General features: G+C 41.5%; 1 protein-coding gene across 1 annotated transcript in view; it reads right to left on the bottom strand.

Moving 5' to 3' along the window:
• Positions 1-21,363, bottom strand: part of sytl3 (synaptotagmin-like 3) — a 146,373-nt gene that overhangs the window by 45,829 nt on the left and 79,181 nt on the right. Inside the window, exons 6-8 of the mRNA XM_048601179.1 lie at positions 12,901-12,949; positions 4,238-4,310; positions 838-965 (exon numbers count right to left, since the gene is read on the bottom strand). Of these exons, the coding sequence (XP_048457136.1) occupies positions 838-965; positions 4,238-4,310; positions 12,901-12,949 (250 nt within the window). The remainder of the gene's footprint in view (positions 1-837; positions 966-4,237; positions 4,311-12,900; positions 12,950-21,363) is intronic.

The raw sequence follows: 21,363 nt of genomic DNA, 5'->3' as shown, positions 1-21,363 counted from the left end.
GCAAGTTTCCCTTGAAGCCCCTCACCATCTTGACTTGGAAATATCATCGTAGAATCCCTATAGTGTGGAAACAGGCCCATTGGCCCAACACCAGGTCTCAGAGCATCCCACCCAGACCCATCCCCCTATAACCCACCTAATCTACACATCGCTGAACACTTTGGGCAATTAGCATGGCCAATCCACCTATCCTGCACATCTTTGGACTGTGGGAGGAAACCAGAGTACCTGGAGGAAACCCACACAGACATGGGGAGAATGTGCAAACTCCACACAGACAGTCACCCAAGGGTTGATTTGAACCCGGGTCCCTGGCACTGCGAAGCATTCCTTTGGTGTAGTTGGATACTAGGTCCCTAACAGTACTATGGAAGTACCAGTACCAAAAGGATTGTAGTGGTTTAAGGAGACAGCTCACTACAACCTTCAAAAGGGCAACTAGGGACAGGCAGTAAATGCCAACAATATCCTCATCCAAGAAATAAGAAGTCTTCTTAGTCTCCTAGAATTGTGCTTGGTTGCCTGCTGGGGGGTGTGGGTGGGAGGGGTCAAATTTTCCCAAAATGTTTCTGTTTGATGCAGGTTATCATTTGGCCATAATGAAGATAGCAGCATGCTCAAACTTTACGACATAGATTCGATGTATTTAGTATTTTCCTATTTATTCATGTATTGGGCTATAAAGAAAGTGTTAGGGTCTGACTTGTCTCTGGAGTAAACTGTAATGAGATTTGAGTGGGAGGGTTCTGATCAGATCTTCATTCCAGATTTACAATAAGTCTAATTAAGTAGTGTAAATTTATTATCAAGCTATCAATCCTAAATTGTGTGCCTTACCTTACAAGAGCTGGCTAAAGCTGTATCCGACTGACTTCTCCTCTCTTTCTTTAGCTCCCAGTCTTCTGTCCCATAACTTGCTGTAAGTAATTTGCCCTTCATCACATCTTCTTGGGACTTTGAGATTTCTAGAGAGACTCAAACATTAAAAACTGATATCGAAAACATTCTCTTGTTTCAGCTGAAATTACTAATCTATTAAATACACATTTTTACACAACATTTCTAGTGAGACTCAAACATTAAAAACTAATAAAAAAAACAGGGCAGCATGGTGGCTCAGTGGTTAGCACTGCTGCCTCACAGCACCAGCAACCTGGGTTCAATTCCATCATTGGGTGACTGTGTGGAGTCTGCACATTCTCCCCACATCTGCGTGGGTTTTCTCCAGTTTCCTCCCACAGTCCAAAGATGTGCAGGTTAGGTAAATTGCCCATAGTGTTCAGGGATGTGTAGATTAGGTGGGTTACAGGGGAATGGGTCTGGGTGGGATGCTCTGAGGTTTGGTGTGGACTTGTTGGGCCAAAGTCCCTGTTTCCACACTGTAGGGATTCTATGATCTGTGAAAACATTCTCTTGTTTCAGCTGAAACTGGTAGTCTTTTAAAAACATGCTTTTCTCACAACAAGAAGAGCCAATTTTAAAATGTTCTCTGTTCTGTATGTTTTTTAAAAAATATATTCACAGGATGCCAGGCCAGCATTTATTGCCCAAATGGCAATAATGAATGATTAGGTGAGGCTGCCATTTCAGCTTTACTCGATGTCAACCGGCTGTAGCATTTTCAACATCCAGGCCTCTATTTACCATTCAGTTACTTAAATGTACAGGATGGGGATAAGAATGTTGCTGCTGGGAAGCTGCAATAATAGTTCACACCATAGGATGCCAGAAAGAAAATAGGGAGTTGTTACACAATCAATGCGAGTCAGGAAAAATATGCTCATAACAGGAAAAGTCCAATGATTGCTTGTACTCAAGAGCATTCCTATACCTGTATAATCTGTCAAAGAATCCTTTCAGTTATGAAATATTAAGTTATCTTTGCCTCTCCTGCAACATGTTAAGTTTCAATGGTAGTTTTTGTGCTGTGTGAACTGCCCATATTTTAATTTAAAGTGGTGGTACAGTACCAGTGATGCCTTTGTGCTGCGACATTCAAATGCTACTTAGGCCCCACTTTCCCTTGTCAAGAGATCTTTCCTACTGCCAGAATCTGGATTGGAATAGACAAGAGTGCTTAGGAAAAGTGTAGCAAATCCTTGATTGTTATTTGTGCCACTAGCGAGCCTTGTTCATGCTGGGAGGCTTGGTTAAATTCATGCCTGGAAATCCTAAGTTATTTTGGAGTTGGAGCTGCTTACTTTGGTTCTGATTTTGTAAAAGTTGTTGCATGTTCTAGTGGACAGTGTGGTGGCAAAGTCCTTTAAGATTACTGTTTTAAAATGTGACTGGCCTCAGATCTTTTTGGTTATTTTTATTTGTGTAACTAACACAGCATTTTTTTAAAAGGTAAGTTTTCTTAAAAATTGGCTTCTTTAACTGTATCTTCCATATCCAAGTTTCAACTAGAGTCAGGATTTTTACTATTGCAGTAGATAGCTTGAGATGGAACTTTTCCAGCTCAACACCCCCACCTCAGTAGACAGAGGTGGTTGTAAATAGAGTGGGCCCGGCTGCTCTCAGAAATAGATCAGAGATGGCCATAGGGTGTCTGTGTACCACGGTGAAATGGTTAAATGATACCGGTCTTCTGAGACTTTGTCCAAGTTGCTCGGTTGCATTTTAGGCCCATCATAACCCCTAACTCTTTTATACCTCGATGTTCTGGGATGACTCAATTCCAACTTATACTGCCCCCAAACAAATCCCAATAGCCCACTCCTCCATATCAACTCATGACTTTCATATCCATTTACCCCATATACACTATATATATATATATATATGGTGAACCCTACATTAAAAAGGGCAAGTATGAAACTGCTACATTAAAACCGTCTACTCATAATTGTTTGGTAAAAAATGGTATTTCTGTAACCTATAAAAGTGCCAATCAAACAGATTAGTAAAATATCAATACCGTAAGCTTTAAGCACTTCACAACTCAACTTTGCGAAAATAAATATTGGATTTTGACAGAAGAGATCACAAACAATTTATTACCTCCACATAAAGGTGTTAATCAAGCAAAGTCAGCAGGTTTTTCCTCCAGCTGTGTAAACAACCTCACAATCATATAATCCTTTTACAAGCCTAGGCTCTGAGTGTGAATTGGGAATATCATAGAATCATAGAATCCCTACAGTGTGGAAACAGGCCCTTAAGCCCAACAACTTCATACCAAACCTCAAAGCATCCCACCCAGACCCACCCCACTATAACTCACCTAATCTACACATCCCTGAGCACTATGGGCAATTTAGCATGGCCAATCCACCTAGCATGCATATCTTTGAACTGTGGGAGGAAACCGGAGCACCCAGAGGAAACCCACACAGACACGGGGAGAATGTGCAAACTCCACACAGACAGTCACCTGAGGGTGGAATCAAACCTGGGTCCCTAGCGCTGTGAGGCAGCAGTGCTAGCCACTGAGCCACTGTGCCGCTCCAAGGGTGGGAATAGGGACAGGAGTGCCAGAATTGGTTCCTACCCAGCACAAAAATCTGGGTTTAGGTCTGGAATGAAGCATTTCAGTGCACCCACAAATATAAACCAAATTTATTGATCAGTTTTCTAACTGCAGTGACTGTCAAAGAATCAAAACATTTTTGCTCTAAAAATGGATCAGTTTTGCAATTTTGTGGTCTCAATGCATATCAAGAAACGGTATTTCATCTTCCCAGGATTCTCTATTTATTTCAAATTTTTCCCTCCAGTTTACAGCCTAAACATTAAGCCAGGAATAGTGTTAGGACTACATAATTTCAAGGGTCCCTGAGCCCATTAAGATGCTAGAGTAGACCTTGTATTAAATTGATGTGAAATGAACGATTCCCAAGAAGGCGGCAGTGAGAAGCAAGTGAGGAGAATTCTGGGAGAAGTCAGTTCGTTCACTGAGAAGGGGATTATGGTGTCAAAGAACAGTCAATAAAAGAGGTACAGAGATAATGTTTCTAGCCCAATATGTCTCAGAATATGATGTCGGACTCAAAAGGTTAACTCTGGTTCTCTACAGATGCTACTAGATGCGTTGGGTTTCTCACGCACTTTCTGTTTTTGTTTCAGATTTCCAGCATCAACTGTGTTTTGCTTTTAGTACAGAATTATTGTTTCATTGAGTGACCACTAATTCTAAACAATGAGCTCAACATAATTTGCGAAAAGGAGTTGAAACATTTAACTACTTCTAAGAAAGGAGTGTGAATAACCTAGAGATGTAATTTAATTTGCTTACGTTTGATGTGGCCAGTGAGCGACCAAAACAAATTCTCCATTGATCTGGTGAATCCTTTTGAATGCTTATCTTCCTAAGAGTCATCAAATCAGCTTTGATTAGTTGTGCAGTGCTGACAAAGTTCATTCAATTTAGCTCTTAACAGAACAACAAACACATGGGTTGTGAGATTCAATCACCACTTCTTAGACAAGCCAACTCACCTACATGTAAAACCACGAATGTGTCATTGTCTGCTAGCCTATAAATACTTTCCACCAAACACAACATCATGCAACTGGAATTACACAAACAGTGCTTCCACAGTGCAGGTTGGGAGGTACCCTAAGCGAGTTAGTATGCCGCACAGATGGCATGCTAGGTTAGTGGTGTCATGGATTGGGATGGGTGAGAGTGAGCTGGGAAGATGTTGCAGACATTAAAGAGAGTAGTAGCGTAGAGGGCCTCACTTTTTTTCTTCTATTTTCCTCATTTATTTTTGCTTTGCGACTAAGAGTTTAGGTTAAGACTTGCACTTTGAATAGCAGTTCCTTTTAAAGGAGAAGAGGAACAAAGATGTTTGTTTTTGGGAACTGGCCTGGAAGTTAATGCAACTTAATTACTGTTCTAAGGACACTGTGGATAATTTGGCATTGAGATTTTTGATGATTCTTTAAAACATTAACTTCAAAACAGTTCTCTCATTTCAGTCAACAACTTTTAAAAGCACAAAAATAAAAGACACAAACTTTACGTAGGTATTAGCCTTGCTGGGAGGTGGGTACTGTAGCAGAGACAGATTGAGTGTGAGGTATTGGAGAGAAGATGCTGGAACTTACCCTGACAAGAGTGGAAAATGACATTGAACTTCTTCCTACAGTTCTGGGCTTTCCTCCAGATGGCTGAGACTACTTTAACCCAGATAGCAGCATCATATCAGGCTTACGTGGTCTGGTCTCATGGCCTCCACTACTGGTCCTTTGGAATGAGGAAGTCCAGCAGGACCTCCGGGACCTTTCCCACAAAGCAGGGCACTGTTTACCATCTGCCAATGGTCATGGCAAATGTCAGAAAACATACAGAGCAGTTCCACACTGATAGTATTTGTCTGGATGCACAGCGGGTTTTTAAAAAAGGTGCAGGCGCAAGGGAAGCAGGTGAATTCTACGATGTCCACTGAGTGACAAGTTGTACTGGGAATGGCACATGGTACGATTGGCAGAAATCAAACGTGACATATGCATGGAGACATGGTAGATACTGCAATTAATGAGACGCATTTGGCGTGATACAGCTAGGAAACACATTAAGCCTCATGGCGCGGATCCTCACAAATCCTAAAACAACTCAGACTTAGATGAATAAACTAAGATTCAACCCAAAGAGTCTGCAAAGAAATATAGATAAGTTAATTGAGTGGGCAAAGGTTTGGCAGGTGGAGTATAATGAGGGTAAATATAAACTTGTCTACTTTGGTGTAAAGAATAAGAAAGTAGCATTTTTTTAATTGAAAAAAGTTACAGAACACTGACGTATTGAATCATGTATTGACGTGTTTGAAGCAGTTCAGAGAAGGTTCATTTGACTGATTCCTGGACTGGGGAGCTGACGTTATAAGGCAAGACTGAACAAACTGAACCTGAATCAATTGGAATTTTGAATAATAAGAAGTGATCCTGCTGAAACCATTGTAAGATCCGGAAAGAGCTTGTCAGGTGAATGCTACAAGGACTTTTAATCTGGGGAGACTAGAACCAGACAAGCACTCTCGAGGGACTAACTGGCCTACTCTGTTCCTAATTTATATGTATATATGTATGTTCATAAGATCTTTTAAGCTAAGATCTTCCCTCAATAATGTGCTCATGTCATCCTTTACTAGGGCATTTCCCCTTGTCAGAGAGACGAGAAGTAAAGGATACAGTTTAAAAATACTGAGTTGTCCATTTAAGGTGAAGCTGAAGAGAATTTTTTATATCCCATAGGGTTGCAAGTCTTTGGACCTTTCTTTCTCGCACAGTCAAGGAGGCAGGGTCATTGAAAATTTTTTAAGACAGAGGCAGACAGATTATTCACTGTCAAGGGAGTTATTGCTTGTCAGAGTACAAGGAATAAGGAGTTGAGGCAATTATCAGATCAATTATGACTTTATTAAATGGTGGAGCAGATGCAAAGGATCAAATAGTATACTCCTGCCCTAATTTGAATGATCCAATGCTCACATGCATCAGGGCTATAACACTACCATTGCCAATTTGTGCCCTCTTGAAATCTTGTGTACCATATAATAGTTACTTTCCAACCATAGTCAGCAGGTAACCACATTTCTGTAAATAGCTTTGACAATAATGTCAGATTTGTAAAAGGGTGATCACGTTCAACCAATTTATTGGAGTTTTTTGAGCAAGTAACATGTGCTATGAATAAAAGGGAAGAGGTACTCGTACTACACTTAGATTTCAAGGAGGCATTTGATGGAAGTGCCAGACCAAAGGTTGTCTGGAAACTAAAAGCTCATGATGGATGGGGTTACATATAATCATGGATATCAGATTAGCTGGTTAACAGTAAACAGAACACAGTATAAATGAGTAATTTTCTGGATGGAAAGATGCAACAAGTGTTGAATGACAGGAATCAATGCTGGTGCCTTAACTTCTGAGAATTTATACAAATGACTCTGATGAAGGGACCGAAAGTATGGTTGCTAAATTTGTTGATTACACAAAATAGAAAGGAAAGTAGTTGTGAAGAGGACAGAAGGTGAATATAGAATAGGTTAAATGAGTGCAAAGGTCTCAGAAATTAAGTATAACTTGGAAAGATGCACAACATCAATACCTGTAAGAAGAATAAAAATGCATATTCCCTAAATGGTTTTGAGCAGTGCTCCAAGGTTCAGAAGATTATGGGTATTTGAGTGCATAATTCAAAAAAGGTTTTTGTGCAGGCATAGCACGTAATTCGGAAAGCTGATGGAGTGGAATCATTTATTGCGAGAGGAATTGAATATAAAAGCACAGAAGTTATGCTTCTGTTATTCAGGGCATCTGTCAGACTACATCTAGGGTACCACATAGTAATTGTCTCCTTATTTAAGGAAGGATGTAAATTCATCGGAAGCAGTTCAGAGAAATTTACTAGATTAATATCTATCATGCAAGGCTTATCTTGTGAGATAAGAGTGCACAGGCCAGGCTGTATCTACTGTAGTTGAGAAAAGTAAGAGGCAACCTGAATTGAAACATAAGATCCTGAGCAGTCCTGACAAGATGGACATGGAGAGGATGTCTCCACTTCTGGCAGAATCTGAAACTAAGGGTCTCTGTTTAAAAATGAGGGATCACTCAAGTAAGACCAAGATGAGGAGTACTTTCTTTCACAGAGTGTTAAGAGTCTTTGGGATCATCTTCCTCACTAGGAAGTGGAAGCACAGTATTTGAACATTTTTATGACAGAGGAAGATAGATTCTTGATATGCAAGGGATTGAAAGTTTAACAAGAGCAAGTAGGACTGTAGAGTAATCAGATGATCAACTGGTGGAGGTATTCACCAACATCTTCAACCTCTCTCTCCTACAAGCCAAAGACCCCACCTGCTTCAAGAAGACCACCATCATCCCGTTACTTAAGAAAGCACATGCAATGTGCCTTAATGATTACTGCCTAGTGGGTCTGACCTCCTTAATCATGATAGACAAACAGGAGGCTAGAAAAACACAGCAAGCCAGGCAGCATCTGGAAGAGGAGATGTCAATGTTTCGGGTATTATCCTTCTTCAGGACAGGATGTGAGGGTAAGGAAAGTTGCAGATAAAAGGGGGGACGGAAGGTAGCAGAATGGTGGTGATAGATGGACACCGGTAGTAGGTACAACCATAAGTGCTTCAAGAGGCTGGTCACAGCCCACACCAACTCTCGACTCCCAGCCTGCTTCGATCCCCTATAATTTGCCTATTAAAGTAACAGGTCCATAGCGGACACCATTTATCTTGCACCCTGCACTCATCCCTAGAACGTCTGGACAAAAGGACACGTATGCCAGACTCCAGCTCATTGACTATAGCTCCACCTTCAACATCATGATCCCCTCCAGTCCGATTTCAAAACTCTATGACCTTGGTATCGGCTCTGCCCTCTGCAACTGGATCCCGAGCTTTCTGGTCCACAGACTGCTATCAGTGAAGATAGACAACAGCATCTCCTTTACAATAACACTCAACACTGGAGCCCCCCAGGGATGCGTCCTCAGCCCCCTATTGTACTCCCTGTACACCGACAACAGCGTTGCCAAATTCCGAATGAATGCCATCTACAAGTTTGCTGACAACATCACAGAGGTAGGACAGATATCAAACAATGAAGAGTCAGAATACAGAGAGGAGATAGAGGGCTTGGTGATGTGGTGCTTAAGAATGACTTTTCTCTCAATGCGGCAAAACTAAAGATCTTGTGAAAAGAAGTTGTTGTTGTTGTTGTTGTAGAGAACTGATCATTGACTTCAGAAAGAGGGAGGAGATCACACCCCCATCTACATCAATGGAGCTGAGGTTAAGAGTGTGGAGTGCTCCAAGTTCCCAGGAGTGGCAAAAACCGACAACCTGTCCTGGACTTGCCATGTAGATGCGACGGTCAAGAAGGCACAACAACACCTCTTCTTCCTCAGGCGGCTCAGGAAATTTGGCATGTCCATAAGGATCCTCACAAACTTCTACAGATGCATACTGTCTGGGTACATAATGGCCTGGTATGGCAGCCTTCCATTCATGGATGCCACTTACATGGCTCGCCATCACGGAAAGGCTGCCAACTACATCAAAGACCCATCACACCCTGGTAATACTCTCCTAAAACCTTTTCCATCAGGCAAAACAAATTTGAACACATGCACCAGCAGGTTCAGAAACAGCTTCTTCCCAGTTGTTAATAGACTGATGAATGGACTCTCTAACATCAAATAATGTTGATCTTGCTACTGTTGATCTTGAGTAGCGCACACCCTGTACGCCTCTGTCTAAGCTTATTTTCACTCTATAATCTGTATGTCTTTGCATACTATGATCTGCCTATACTATTTGTAAACAAGACTTTTCATTGTACTTAGGTACATGTGACAATAAATAAATCAAATCAAATCTTACTGAATGGCAGAGCAGGCTCGAGAAGTTCAGTGGCCTATATTTACTCCTAATTTGTATGCTCGTATCCATGAAAGCAGCAAGGGCTCTTGTGGCACAGTAGTAGTGTCCCTAAATCTGAATGAGGAAAACTTGGTTCAAGTCCCACTTGCTCCAGAGGTATATTGTAATATCCCTGAACAGGTTGATTGGGAAATATTCATGAAAGCAGCTGTCTGTCTATCAGCAGTAAGGACTGAGAACCTAAGCTTTCAGTGCAGTAATGGCACATTTGTAGAACTTTGCTTGAGCAAAAGGGAAGCAGAGACAGTAGTCAAAACAGTTGTTCCATCATGAATCAGTCAGCCTGGGCTGCCATGGAGGTACCCAACACAACAACAGAGGAAATCCACATGTCATAATGGACTCAGGCTCCTCCATTCTCCAAGCCAGAGATTAGGGATTTTCCGGCAAGTCTACCAATGAAACAAACATCACTGAGCATATTCTTGAGCAATTTTCTGCAGTCTTCGCAAACACTGCCCTCTTCTGAGCCCCCAACAGCAGAATTGATGTACGACTTTGCTCTGCAGGTGATTCACACACAAACTGACCTTCGCTCCCACACTGATTGCAGCCTTATGCCTGGTGAATCAGAATATTCAAATCGCAATTCTAAACAAGCCTCAAAGATATTACTGTACCACTTGTAACCATTCCTTTACTGTTGCTGGGTCAAAATTCTGGAACACACTTCCTCACTGCACTGCTGGTATGCGTATGAAGTGCAGTAACAGGTTAAGGCAGCAACTCAACACCACCTTCAACGTCATAGGGAATGATCAATAAATATTGGCCTGGCCAGCAAAGCCCACACACCATAAACAAATAAAAAAGGTGTGAGCTGGTGGCTGCATGTTAAAGATAAGGAAAGTGTTTCTTCCTCTGACTTTTTCCCTCCTCGCATCCTTTGATTTACTTCTGGAGTGATTAAAATGCTGACAATCCACAAATATCAGAAAGCATTAAATTTTGGTCCATCTTGCAGCTGGGGCTATTCCTTTCAGCTGCAGTGAAGTCTCACTCTGTCCCATTGTGTCTGGTGTATGTGGTTCCTGCCCCTTCTTTTCCTCCTCTTCAATGTCTTTCTCCTTTCCCCAGCATGGTCCCCAGATCCAAGGAGTGGCTGGGCCCTTGTAACTGCAAAGTCATGGACAACTTGGCTCAGTAGTTAGCATTGCTGCCTCACAGCGCTGGGGATCCAGGTTTGATTCCAGCCTCGGGCGACTGTCTGTGTGAAGTTTGCACATTCTCCCCATGTCTGTGTGGGTTTCCACCAGGTGCTCTGGTTTCCTCCCACAGTCCAAAGATGTGCAGGCTAGGTGGATTTGCTGTGCTAAATTGCCCATAGTATCTAGGGTGGGAAATGCAGGGATAGGGTAGGGTGTGAGTCTGGTGGTGGAGGGGTGGGGGGGAGATGCTCTTCTGAGGGTCAGTGTGGAATTTATGGGCTGAATGGCCTCCTTCCACACTGTAGGGATTTTATGATCTATGAACTTGGCACAGTATAACAAACATGAGGCCCCTTTCAGGCATACACTGCAAAGATATGCCTCAAATGATCTAAGTAAAAAGTCTCTGATCTACAGCATGTTCCACTATGCTACGTATGGATGCAGGGCCTCTGATCTTGCTTGGTGGATCCATGTGCCATCTGTGAATGAGAACATTTGTGAGTAGCAATTCTGGTGTCTCTTCTGAAGACAGTTGTATTGTTGATTGTTGCAGGATAATGTGCCATAGGTGCTGTCAGGATAGCAGCCATTCACCAAGATGAATTCACTGGTGTGGTCATACATCAACTGCTCATTAACTGAGTGGGAAGCCTTGGTATTGTGATACACAGCAAGTGGCCAGTGGATGGTACCCTATATAATCAGGCAATCCAACTCATAGTGAAACCACATGCCCTTTCAAATTGGTATTCACTCCGTTGGGATGAGGATGAGTTTCTCTCTTCTGCCTCTATCTATCCCTACCTGTATACTCCCAATGGCAAGAAGGAACAAGTTGCAAAGTATATATCAGTGATCTTCTTATCCACTGGGCAGGCTGGCATGACCTGGTTTGAAACTCCAGGTGTTCATGATAAGAGTGTCAAAAAGTCCAGAACCATCTCCTTGGTGGCACCCTCTCAGGTGGAGCCTCCCTCATTTTCTTCGCCCATCAGAGTTTCCCCTTCCTGCATCCTGCTCTTTCTGTCCTCCAAATGCTGTGTTAGAAAGTGCTATTGCAGCAACTACAAGGCTTTGTAATTCTCTCACTTTTCTGTGATCAGCAGAAAGCTTCAAAATTCTCCAGAAATTCAGCATAATGTCTCCATCAACTTTGCTGAGCACAAGTAAGTCAAAAATGTCTAAGCTGCAATTTATTGAGTCACCCTTTAAATGGCTCCAAAATAAGTTCCATCTTGCATACTAATGACTGTTGATTCAGGAGTAATTCAGGCATTTGCTGCATATTTCTTGGTCAATCTTATTACTTGTGTGTTATACCAGCTTGTTATGATTTCACCCTTTCAACCACTGAGCTCACTCATATGATATACCGACAGGTGCCAATTCAGATGTGTGATAGCAGACCCTAACTCCTAGCATTGAGTTATGTGTTCCTTGGAACTGCTAGAAGCAGGAAATGGCACAGTATCAGCAGAAACTCAGGACAGGATAGAAAACTAATATGAATTTGGGAAGCCATTATAATATTAACATAAACAGGATAACGGATTAGACTTTCAAGATAAACTGGAAGGGAAGTAGACTACCATCATAAAGTGGCATATGAAGAACAGAAGCAGATGGAATTGAGAAAGGAGCAACAGTACTGACATGTAGTGGGATAACGTACTTGTAAGCTATCCAATCAAGTACTTGTAAGTTCCTGCATAGGTTACCTCATTAAATTAATTGGTGCACAGCTACACAGAAGAATTTCATGGGCCACACATTTAAATAAATCACCTGCACCCTCCAATCAGAACTTATAGTTAGTTGGTCACACATTACCAAATCCAGGTCAGCCAGACCAAGCAGAGAACTTTTATCTATTCATTCGATGAGGGCTTCACTGGCTAGGCAGCATTTATTGCCCATCCCTAATTGCCCAGAGGGCAGTTAAGAATCAACCACATTGCTGCAGATCTGGAGTCACATGTAGTCCAGATCAGGTAAGGATGGCAGTTTCCTTCCCTGAAGGACATTAGTGAACCAGATGGGATTTTCCCGACAATCGACAATGGATTCATAGTCATCACTAGCTTCTTAATTCCAGATATTTATTGAATTCAAATTCCACCATTTGCCATGGCAAGATTCAAACCCAGGTCCCCAGAACATTATCTGGGTCTGTGGATTAAAAATCCAGCAATAGTACCACTAGGCCATGGCCTCCACGAACATACTGGAAGGAGGAGAGGAAATGCAAGCCGACAGAATTAGGAGTAATGGCTTTGAATGACAAAAGTTTCTATTTTATCAATAATATGTTTGCCGCAGAGGCCTTACATTACCTTTAAATTATCCACAGGTGGAGGAGTAGGAGGTACAATGGCAATATTACTGAAAGAGAAAACCATATTCAGATTTTCAGTACTCTAACAATATTATAAAGGCAGCTTATTGACATAACACAGATAATTTCAATAGTAATTTATAAATCTTATCCCTCATTCACTCTTTACTGATACTATACATTGTTGGAAGATTTACAGCCAACCCTGATAACGAATATCTTTCAATGTGATTCATCCAAATTTCTTCTCAGCAAATCTTATAAATTCTTGTCATCATACATTAATTTAAAAATGTTGTCAGAGGAGAGGACTTTTCAAAACAAATAAACTGTTAGCTTCAAATTTAAGAACGATCTGACATTTTCCAACAAACCAGATATTAGAAATGAGTAATGCAGTGTCAGTATTTAACTGCTGCATTTGATATCACTTGCACTCATTCACCTGTGTTTCTATTTTCATAGATTTTCCTTGAAGCTATCCTGCTGTTGAATTTCCTAAATTCCCACTTAAAGAGTACATTAAAGAGAGACACAACAAAGATGTTCCGGATATGAAACAAAGCAGAGAATTAGCATACAGCAGATTGAATGAAAAAAATTCAATACAACTCACAATATCATACAATGGATGATATAAAATTATTGCTGCTTGGCATTTGCAGTTCACCACCACATTCTGAATGATAGTTAAGCATGGACAATAAATTCTAGCCTCATCATCCATATCTCACGGATAAATTGAACAAAACAAAAACAAAACTGGCTATCAAAATAGAAAATTAAAGGAGCTTTTTTTTGTTGGGTACAGTTGAGCTTGGGTTAAGTAAGCAATCATTGCTCGGCCAAAGCATTAATCTGCTAAAGCTATAGAATCTGCCTATCTATTCTGCTACTATCAGCATTTACTTATAGCATGTATTATATTCAAGTCAGCGTGGTAGAAACGTGGCTTAGGTAATAGCGCAAAATGGGTGATAATGCATCAAATCCTTGATATTCAGTTCCATTTGACATTTTTCAACTGCAGTAACCTTCTACAGTAATTCAAGAGGAGAGTGTTGGAAGATTACCTTTTTACATGCTAGTTATTTTATAATAAGTCAAGTTATAAAGCAGATGTTACTATTTCGGATACATCACATAACATAACATATAGGTAAAAACTAACAATTTGCTCAAAGACATAGGAAGAGTAGGCCATTTGACCAATCGAGTACACTCTGCCATTCAAAGATATCATGGCTGAACTGAGAATCAACTCCACTTTCCTGCCTTTTTCCCATAACCCTCTATTCCCTTATTAATTAAAAATCTCTCTCTGAACCTTGAATATACTTAATGACACAGCATCTACAGTTAAGAATTCCATAGATTCACCACCCTCAGAGAAGAAATTAGAGTCATAGAGTCATATTCTTCCTCATCTTGGTGTTAAGTGGGCAATCCCTTACTCTGTGATTATACCTTCTGATCCTAGACACTTGCATCAGAGCAAACAGCCTCTCAGCATCTACCCTGTCAAGGCCACTGAAAATCTTATATTCTAATGAGGTCATCTTTCATTCTTTTAAACTCTAATGAGTACAGACCCAAATTACTCAATCTCTTTCCTCATAAGAAAATCCCTCCATATCCAGGATTAACCCAACGAACTTTCTCTGGACTGCTTCCACTGCCAGTACATCTTCCCTTACAGAAGGGAACCAAAACTGTTCACAGATTCTAGATGTGGTCTAACTAGTGCTCTGTATTGATTTAGCAAATGTCCCTATTTTTATATTCCATTCCCTTTGAAATAAAAACCAATGTTCCATTTGCAGTCCCTATTATCTGCTGAATTTTTGCTATCTTTTTGAGGGCTCCCAAATCCCTCTGCAGTAGCTTTCTGCAGCCTTTACCATTTAAATGACATTCAGTTCCTATGTTCTTCCTGCCATATGCACAACCTACATCATATTCCATTTGCCAAGTTTTTGCCCACTCACTTATATACCCCAGAAACTCTTTGTGACATCCTCACCAATTTCCTTCCCACGTATTTTTGTTTCATCTACAAACTTGGCAACAGTACATCATTATGGACCAGCCCAAACCCCATCAAAATATGTCAAGGAGATAGCCTAGACCCCAGCTTTTATCTTATTTATAGGTAAGTATAAGATGCTGCATTCCAGATGTGATTCACTACTAGACTTGAAGCAAAACACATTTATTCTTACATCCAGCTAAAATACAAACAAGAGAAAGAATTAGTATAACTTTAACTCTATTAGAAAAGTTGACAAAATAATAGATTATTTAACTACTAAACAGCAGCTGTTCCAAGATAGTAACATCCCATCCCTTGGCAAAGGCAAATTCAATGAAATAGATTGACTCACACACAGTGTTTCTCCAGTTCAGGAGAAAAGAACCCCATGAGAAAATCCTGGCAGAGAGAGAGAACTCCAACTATTTTTCTGTGATAGAGAGATGTAATAACATCTTTCACAGCCACCTTCAAAACCCTAATAACTGAAAACTAAACTAAACCCCTCATTCTGGGAGAGCCTGACTCCACCCATTCATGTTGTTTCTATTGTTCTAATCTGAAAAAAAAATTCCTAGGCCTCGCAGGCAGTTTACTTTATTGGTTTCAAAGAGACAGCCCAGAACCTCTGGCTCAAAACCTCTCCAAAAGCAAAAACAGGACAAAGTACACCTGTTAAAGCCATACTATTATCACAACATTCACTTTCCTTATCTAAGTCATTAATATATATTCTAAATAATTATGGCCTCAACACTGATCCCTGTGGCACTCAACTCATGACAGGTTGCCATCCTGAAAATGCCCCCTTATCCCAAATCTTTGTTCTTCTATTAGTCAGCCAATCCTGTATCCATTGTAAATTTTACCCCAACACTATGGGTTCGTATCTCATTAAGTAGCTTTATGTGTGGCACCTTACTGAAACACATGCTGGAAATCCAAACATACTACATATATTGGCTCCCCTTTATCTATCCTGCTTGTAATCTCGTCAAAAAATTCTAATAAATTTGTCAGGCATGATTTGTCTTTCATTAAGCTATGTTGACTCAGCTTGATTATAATATATATTTCCAAATGTTCCATTACATTGTTTATAATAGATTTATAAGGAACATTTTCCAAATAACAGATAAGAAGCTAACTGGACAGAAACATAGAAGCATCGAAACTTTTGAGCCTGATCTTGACTGATCCTCTATCTTAATGCCATATTACCATTTTCTCTCAACAGCAAAGAACAAAAGAGAAGCTCGGCACAGGAACAGGCCCTTCGGCCCTCCAAGCCCATGCTGATCATCATACCCTGACTAAACCCTTATTCGGTCCGTATTCCTTTATTCCCTCCCTATTCATGTAACCATCCAGATTCTTCTTCAATGTTGCCAACGTGCCTGCTTCCACCAATTCCTCTGGCAGTGCATTCCAGGCTCCTACCACTCTCTGCATGGAAAACTTTCCTCACACATCTCCCTTAACTTTTTGCCCTCTCACCTTGAACCTGTGCCCCCCTTGTGATTGAAACTTCAACCCTGGGAAAAAGCCTCTGACTATCCACCCCATTTATGCCTCTCATAATTTTGTAGACCTCTATCAGGTTTCCTCTCAGCCATTGTATTTCCACTGAAAACAATCCTAGGCGAAAGAAACTTAAGCAAGGAGTCAGGAGGGCTAAAAGGGGTCATGAAAAGTCATTGGCTAACAGGATTAAGGAAAATCCCAAGGCTTTTTATACATATATAAAGAGCAAGAGGGTAACCAGGGAAAGGTTTGGCCCACTCATAGCAGGGGAGGGAATTTATGTGTGGAGCCAAAGGAAATGGGCGAGGGAAATAAATGAGTACTTTTTGTCAGTATTCACCATACAGAAGGACTTGGTGGATGATGAAGAGTGTGTAGATAGTTTGGGTCATGTTCAGATCAAAAGGGAGAAGGTATTGGGGGTCTTGAAAAACATTAAGGTAGACAAGGTCCCAGGGACTGATGGGATATACCACAGAATACTGAGAGAGGCAAGGGAGGAAATTACTGGGGCCTTGAGGAAAAAGCTTTGCATCCTCACTGGCTACAGGGGAGGTCCCAGAGGATTGGAGAATAGCCAATGTTGTTCCTTTGTTTTAGAAGGTTGGCAAGGATAATCCAGCTAATTACAGGCCGGTGAGCCTTATGTCAGTGGTAGGGAAATTATTGGAGAGGATTCTTCGATACAGGATTTACTCCCACTTGGAAATAAGCGGGCATATCAGTGAGAGGCAACATGGTTTTGTGAAGGGGAGGTCGTGTCTCACTAACTTGATTGAGTTTTTTGAGGAAGTGATGAAGATGATCAATGATGGTAGTGCAGTGGATGTTGTCTACATGGGCTTCAGTAAGGCCTTTGACAAGGTCCCTCATGGCAGGCTGATACAGAAGGTAAAGTCGTACAGGGTCAGAGGCGAGCTTGCAAGATAGATAAAATCTAGCTCATTTATAGAAGACAGAGGGTAGCAGTGGAAGGGTGCTTTTCTGAATTGAGGGTCGTGACTAGTGCCGTTCGTCAGGGATCAGTTTTGGGACCTTTTCTGTTTGTAATATATATAAATGAGTTGGAAGAAAATGTAACTGGTCTGATTTGTAAGCTTGCAGATGACACAAAGGTTGGTGGAATTGCAGATAGCAATGGGGACCGTCAAAGGATACAACAGGATATAGATTGGTTGGTGACTTGGGCAGAGAGATGGCAGATGGAATTTAATCCAGAAAAATGTGAGGTAATGCATTTCGGAACGTCTAATCCAAATGGAAAATATACAGTAAATGGCAGAACCCTTAAGAGTACTGATAGGCAGAGGGATCTGGGTGTACACAGGTCACTGAAAATGGCAATGCAGGTGGAGAGGGTCGACAACAAGGCAAAAGGCATGCTTGCTTTCATTGGCCGGGGCATTGAGTTTAAATATTGGCAGGTAATGTTGCAGATTTATAGAACCTTAGGCCACATTTGGAATATTGTGTTCAATTCTGGTCACCAGACTGTCAGAACAATGTGGTGGCTTTGGAGAGAGCACAGAAAAGATTTACCAGGATGTTGCCTGGTATGGAGGGCATTGGCTATGAAGACAGGTTGGAGAAACTTGGGTTGTTCTCACTGGAAGTTGAGGGGCGATCTGATAGAGGTCTGCAATGTTATGAAGGGCATGGACAGAGTGGACAGCCAGAAGTTTTTTCCCAGGGTGGAAGAGTCAGTTACTAGGGAGGATAGGTTTAAGGTGCAAGGGGCAAGGTTTAAGGATGATGTACGAGGCAAGTTTTTTACGCAGAGAATGGTGGGTGCCTGGAACTTGCTGCCGGGGGAGGTACGATAGTGACTTTTAAAGGGTGTCTTGACAAATACATGAATAGGATGGGAATAGAGGGATACGGTCCCTGGTAGGGTAGGGGATTTTAGTTGTAATTGGCAACATGTCGGTGCGGGCTTGAGGGCTGAAGGGCCTGTTGCTGTGCTGTAATTTTCTTTGTTCTTTGTTCTTTTGTTCTTTTTAACTTTTCCTCATAGCCAATGCCCTCGAGACTGGGCAACATCCTGGTGAACCTTCTCTGCACTCTCTCCAAAGCTTCCATGTCCTTCTGGTGATGTTGCGACCAAAACTGCACACAATACTCCAAATACAGCCGAGAAAAGTTTTATATAGCTGCAACGTGTTTTGTCAACTCTTGTACTCCATGTCCTGGCTGATGAAGGCAAGCATGCTATATGCCTTCTTAATCACTTTGGCCACCTGTGTTCCCACTTTTAGGGAACTATGGACCTGCACACCCAGATCCGTCTGTATGTTAATGTTCCTAAGGGTTTCTGCCATTAACAGTATAATTCACACCTAAATTTGATCCTCCAAAATGCATCACCTCACATTGTCTGGATTAAATTCCATCTGCCACTTCTATGCCCAAGTCACCAATCTATCTATATCCTGTTGTATCCTTTCACAATCGTCAGCACTATCTGCCATTCCACCAATCTTTGTGTCATCTCCTTACCCCTTGATGCCACTTATATCAAAAACTAATCAATCTCTTAGTTAAATATAGTCAGTGACACAGTCTCCACAGTCTTCTGTGACAGCAAATTCTGAGTGAAGAAATGTTTTCTCATCTCAGTCCCAGAAGGCCTATGCTATACCTTTAGTTTTAGACTTCTCAAGTTAAATATCCTCCCTACATCTGATCTGTCCAGCCACATTAGAATTCTATTTCAATCTGATCCCCTCTCATTCTTCTAAACTCTCATGAATACATGACTGGTCGAACTAACGTCCTGTACAACCTCAACATAATGTCCCAACTCCTATATTCAAAGGTCTGAACAATGAAAGCAAGCATATTAAATGCCTTCTTAACCACTTTATCTATATGTGATGCAAACTTCAAAGACTAGTCTCCCTGTTCTACAACATCACCCAAGGCCCTACTTTTAATTGTATGAGTTTTGTCTTTGTTTGTTTGACCAAAATGTAATACCTCGAATTTATCCAAATTAAATTCCATTTGCCACTCTTCAGCCCAATTGATAAAGATCTCTTTGAAATCTTGATTGCCTTCGTCACTGTCCACTGTATCACTAATCTTGGTGTCATCTGCAAACTTACTAACCATGCTTTCTACATTCTCATCTAAGTCATTTATTTAAATGTGAAACAAAAGTGGACTGATCACTGATCCCTGTGGAACACCACTGGTCATGGGCCTCCAGTCCAAAAAACAACCCTCCACTATTACGCTCTGTTTCCTGTCGTTAAGCCAATTTTGTATCCAGTTGACAAGCTCACACTGAATCCCATGTGATCTAACTTTACCAATCAGTCTACCATGTGGAACCTTGTCAAAGGCTTTACTTTGCTTGCCTTCATCAGTTGAGGTATTGAGGGAACCAAATGAGGAGGTTAGTGGACAGTAAGGAGGTAGTAACTAAAGCCTGTAAGGAACTAGATAAGGAAGTCAGTGTGACTAAGAGTAGGCAGAGAGCAGATGATGAACGCAAAGGGACAGGTGGCCTGAGGTGCATTTGTTTTAATGCGAGAAGTGTAGTAGGTAAGGCAGATGAACTTAGGGCTTGGATTAGTACCTGGGAGTATGATGTTATTGCTGTTACTGAGACTTGGTTGAGGGAAGGGCAAGATTGGCAACTAAATATCCCAGGATATAGATGCTTCAGGCGGGATAGAGAGGGAGGTATAAGGGGTGGAGGAGTTGCATTAGTGGTCAAAGAGGATATCACAGCTGTGCTGAAGGAGGGCACTATGGAGGACTCGAGCAGTGAGGCAATATGGGCAGTGCTCAGAAATAGGAAGGGTGCGGTAACAATGTTGGGGCTGTACTACAGGCCTCCCAACAGTGAGCATGAGATAGAGGCACAAATATGTAGACAGATTATGGAAAGATGTAGGAGCAACAGGGTGCTGGTGATCGGAGAGTTTAATTTTCCCAACATTGACCGGGATTCACTTAGTGTTAGGGGTATAGATGGAGCAGAATTTGTAAGGAGCATCCAGGAGGGTTTTCTAGAGCAGTATGTAAATAGTCCAACTCGGGAAGAGGCCATACTGGACCTGGTGTTGGGCAATGAGCCCGGCCAGGTGGGTGACGTTTCAGTAGGGGATTACTTTAGGAATAGTGATCACAATTCTGTAAGTTTTAGAATACTGATGGACAAAGATGAGAGTGGTCCTAAAGGAAGAGTGCTGAATTGGGGGAAGGCCAATGATAGCAAAATTCGGCAGGAGCTGGGGAATGTGGATTGGGAGCAACTATTTGAGGGTAAATCCACATTTGATATGTGGGAGGCTTTTAAAGAGAGATTGATTAGAGTGCAGGACAGACATGTCCCTGTGAAAATGAGGGATAGAAAGAGCAAGATTAGGGAACCATGGATGACAGATGAAATTGTGAGACTAGCAAAGAGGAAAAAGGAAGCATACATAAGGTTTAGCGACTGAAAACAGATGAAGCTTTGGAAGAATATCGGGAAAGTAGGACCAACCTGAAACTAGGAATTAAGAGGGCTAAAAGGGGTCATGAAATATCTTTAGCAAACAGGATTAAGGAAAATCCCAACGCCTTTTATTCATACATAAGGAGCAAGAGGGTAACTAGAGAAGGGGTTGGCCCACTCAAGGACAAAGGAGGGAAGTTATGCGAGGAGTCAGAGAAAATGAGTGAGATTCTTGATGAGTACTTTGCATCGATATTCACTGAGGAGAGGGACATGACGGATGTTGAGGTTAGGGAAAGATGTTTGATTACTCTAGGTCAAGTCAGCATAAGGAGGGGGGAAGTGTTGAGAATTCTAAAAGGCCTTAGGGTGGACAAATCCCCAGGTCCGGATGGGATCTATCCCAGGTTGCTGAGGGAAGCGAGAGAGGAAATAGCTGGGGCCTTAACAGATATCTG

Source organism: Rhincodon typus, chromosome 9 (genome assembly GCF_021869965.1).
Source record: "Rhincodon typus isolate 14 chromosome 9, sRhiTyp1.1, whole genome shotgun sequence".
Lineage (NCBI taxonomy): Eukaryota > Metazoa > Chordata > Chondrichthyes > Orectolobiformes > Rhincodontidae > Rhincodon > Rhincodon typus.
This window is presented reverse-complemented; position numbering and strand designations above follow the sequence as displayed.